At 45.2% G+C, this 3,836-nt stretch overlaps 1 protein-coding gene across 4 annotated transcripts; it reads left to right on the top strand.

Annotated features, from left to right (window-relative positions):
* The first annotated feature begins 573 nt into the window (after positions 1-573).
* LOC117767322 (mucin-3A-like) lies at positions 574-3,576 on the top strand. 4 transcript variants are annotated; one of them, XM_034594840.1, is made up of 3 exons: positions 574-912; positions 1,573-2,004; positions 2,194-2,384. In XM_034594840.1, exons 1-3 carry the CDS (start codon positions 606-608, stop codon positions 2,382-2,384), a joined length of 930 nt encoding a protein of 309 aa, XP_034450731.1. In that variant the 5' UTR covers positions 574-605. The 4 variants fall into 4 exon arrangements, 3 of the variants coding, with proteins under 3 accessions (XP_034450731.1, XP_034450729.1, XP_034450730.1); XR_004614867.1 differs by lacking the exons at positions 574-912; positions 1,573-2,004 and adding exons at positions 1,296-1,383; positions 3,285-3,576 and having other exon boundaries at positions 2,005-3,095; XM_034594838.1 differs by having other exon boundaries at positions 1,573-2,384.
* Positions 3,577-3,836: the final 260 nt, after the last annotated feature.

Below are 3,836 nucleotides of genomic sequence, written 5' to 3'. Positions count from 1 at the left end.
GAAGGTTCTGGAGATGACACTACTGAGTTCACTACGGAGTCGGTCTTCACTGCATCTATTGTCCCTTCACTGTTGACAACAAAGTCACCATCAGTCACTGCATCACGTGCATTTGAAACAAGTGAAACTTCATCAGCTACAGTTACCAGAGTGTCATCACTCTACAGTACTGACAGACCAACATCACAGTCGCCTGAAACACAAGAGACTGTTACCACAAGTCAGGCAGAGGCAGATTCAGTAACATCTGAGAAACGTTCTGTTTTCCCAACAACTCGAGAAGAGAGTTCAGGTGAACAGACAACTGATATATCCACTGAACACACTGCAGCTCCGACACCTTCATCGATGTTCAGCACAGAGAAACCAACTGCTTTGGCAATTGAGGAACGAGACAGTGCTTTCACAGTTCAGACTGAAGAGTCCTCACATCCAACAGAGACATTTTCTGTCGCCCCCGCAGTAGATACAGAGGGCTCAGGAGATCGGACTTCAGACATGTTCTCTTCAACCTCTGTTGTCACCGTACATCTTCATCTTTATTCAGCACAGTGGCCCCAACAGCACCTGGAACACAAGAAAGTCTAGAAACATCAACAATCCTCATGACAACATCTCCAGAAAGTTCTGGAGACGACACTACTGAGTTCACTACGGAGTCGGTCTTCACTGCATCTACAGTCCCTTCACTGTTGACAACAGAGTCACCATCAGTCACTGCATCACGTGCATTTGAAACAAGTGAAACTTCATCAGCTACAGTTACCAGAGTGTCATCACTCTACAGTACTGACAGACCAACATCACAGTCGCCTGAAACACAAGAGACTGTTACCACAAGTCAGGCACAGACAGATTCAGTAACATCTGAGAAAAGTTCTGTTTTCCCAACAACTGGAGAAGAGAGTTCAGGTGAACAGACAACTGATATATCCACTGAACACACTGCAGCTCCGACAGCTTCATCGATGTTCAGCACAGAGAAACCAACTGCTTTGGCAATTGAGGAACAATACAGTGCTGTCACAGTTCAGACTGAAAAGTCATCACATCCAACTGAGACATTTTCTGTCGCCACCGTAATAGATGCAGAGGGCTCAGGAGATAGGACTCCAGACATGTTCTCTTCAACCTCTGTTGTCACCGGTACATCTTCATCTTTATTCAGCACAGTGGCCCCAACAGCACCTGGAACACAAGAAAGTCTAAAAACCGATAAGACAGTAATGTCAACACTAACACCAGAATCCTCAGTTTCTCCAGTTTCTGATGGATCATCAACAAGCTCAATAACTGTAACTGTCAGCACAAGTCAGGGAGAGGAGGATTCAGTCACACCTGAGAAAAGTTCTGTTTCCCCAACAACTGGAGAAGAGAGTTCAGGTGAACAGACAACTGATATATCCACTGAACACACTGCAGCTCCGACAGCTTCATCGATGTTCAGCACAGAGAAACCAACTGCTTTGGCAATTGAGGAACAATACAGTGCTGTCAAAGTTCAGACAGAAAAGTCATCACATCCAACTGAGACATTTTCTGTCGCCACCGTAATAGATGCAGAGGGCTCAGGAGATCGGACTCCAGACATGTTCTCTTCAACCTCTGTTGTCACCGGTACATCTTCATCTTTATTCAGCACAGTGGCCCCAACAGCACCTGGAACACAAGAAAGTCTAGAAACATCAACAATCCTCATGACAACATCTCCAGAAGGTTCTGGAGATGACACTACTGAGTTCACTACGGAGTCGGTCTTCACTGCATCTATTGTCCCTTCACTGTTGACAACAAAGTCACCATCAGTCACTGCATCACGTGCATTTGAAACAAGTGAAACTTCATCAGCTACAGTTACCAGAGTGTCATCACTCTACAGTACTGACAGACCAACATCACAGTCGCCTGAAACACAAGAGACTGTTACCACAAGTCAGGCACAGACAGATTCAGTAACATCTGAGAAAAGTTCTGTTTTCCCAACAACTGGAGAAGAGAGTTCAGGTGAACAGACAACTGATATATCCACTGAACACACTGCAGCTCCGACAGCTTCATCGATGTTCAGCACAGAGAAACCAACTGCTTTGGCAATTGAGGAACAATACAGTGCTGTCACAGTTCAGACTGAAAAGTCATCACATCCAACTGAGACATTTTCTGTCGCCACCGTAATAGATGCAGAGGGCTCAGGAGATCGGACTCCAGACATGTTCTCTTCAACCTCTGTTGTCACCGGTACATCTTCATCTTTATTCAGCACAGTGGCCCCAACAGCACCTGGAACACAAGAAAGTCTAAAAACCGATAAGACAGTAATGTCAACACTAACACCAGAATCCTCAGTTCTCCAGTTTCTGATGGATCATCAACAAGCTCAATAACTGTAACTGTCAGCACAAGTCAGGGAGAGGAGGATTCAGTCACACCTGAGAAAAGTTCTGTTTCCCCAACAACTGGAGAAGAGAGTTCAGGTGAACAGACAACTGATATATCCACTGAACACACTGCAGCTCCGACAGCTTCATCGATGTTCAGCACAGAGAAACCAACTGCTTTGGCAATTGAGAAACAATACAGTGCTGTCAAAGTTCAGACAGAAAAGTCATCACATCCAACAGAGACATTTTCTGTCGCCACCGCAATAGATGCAGAGGGCTCAGGAGATCGGACTCCAGACATGTTCTCTTCAACCTCTGTTGTCACCGGTACATCTTCATCTTTATTCAGCACAGTGGCCCCAACAGCACCTGGAACACAAGAAAGTCTAGAAACATCAACAATCCTCATGACAACATCTCCAGAAGGTTCTGGAGATGACACTACTGAGTTCACTACGGAGTCGGTCTTCACTGCATCTATTGTCCCTTCACTGTTGACAACAAAGTCACCATCAGTCACTGCATCACGTGCATTTGAAACAAGTGAAACTTCATCAGCTACAGTTACCAGAGTGTCATCACTCTACAGTACTGACAGACCAACATCACAGTCGCCTGAAACACAAGAGACTGTTACCACAAGTCAGGCACAGACAGATTCAGTAACATCTGAGAAAAGTTCTGTTTTCCCAACAACTGGAGAAGAGAGTTCAGGTGAACAAACAACTGATATATCCACTGAACACACTGCAGCTCCGACACCTTCATCGATGTTCAGCACAGAGAAACCAACTGCTTTGGCAATTAAGGAACAAGACAGTGCTGTCACAGTTCAGACTGAAAAGTCATCACATCCAACAGAGACATTTTCTGTCGCCACCGCAATAGATGCAGAGGGCTCAGGAGATCGGACTCCAGACATGTTCTCTTCAACCTCTGTTGTCACCGGTACATCTTCATCTTTATTCACCACTGTGGCCCCAACAGCACTATCACCTGGAACCAAAGAGAGTCTTGAAACAGATAAGACAACACTGACACTTACAGCAGAATCATCAGTTTCTCCAGTTTCTGATGAGGTACTAACAAGCTCAAGAACGGTGACTCCAAGTTTGACCTCTTTCATATCATCTGCTGTTCCAGGCACTGAGGATGACGGTATTAGCAGTGAGATTACGACGGTGGAGTCCATTCCTTCCATAAGTGAATCAGTAACACCTGAGAAAAGTTCTACTTTCCCAACAACTGAAGAAGAGATCTCAAGGGAACAGATTACCAACATGTCCACCAAAGACACTGCAGCTCTTACAGCTTCATCACTGTTCAGCACAGAAAGACCATCAGCATTGCCAGTTACACAAGATAATATCTTAACAAGTGATACAGAAAGCCTGTCTGTGTCCTCATTGTACAGCACAGAGATTCCATCATCATTGTCACCTGAAACACGAGACA

The sequence above is a fragment of the Hippoglossus hippoglossus genome, chromosome 9 (genome assembly GCF_009819705.1).
Source record: "Hippoglossus hippoglossus isolate fHipHip1 chromosome 9, fHipHip1.pri, whole genome shotgun sequence".
Taxonomy (NCBI): domain Eukaryota; kingdom Metazoa; phylum Chordata; class Actinopteri; order Pleuronectiformes; family Pleuronectidae; genus Hippoglossus; species Hippoglossus hippoglossus.
This window is presented reverse-complemented; position numbering and strand designations above follow the sequence as displayed.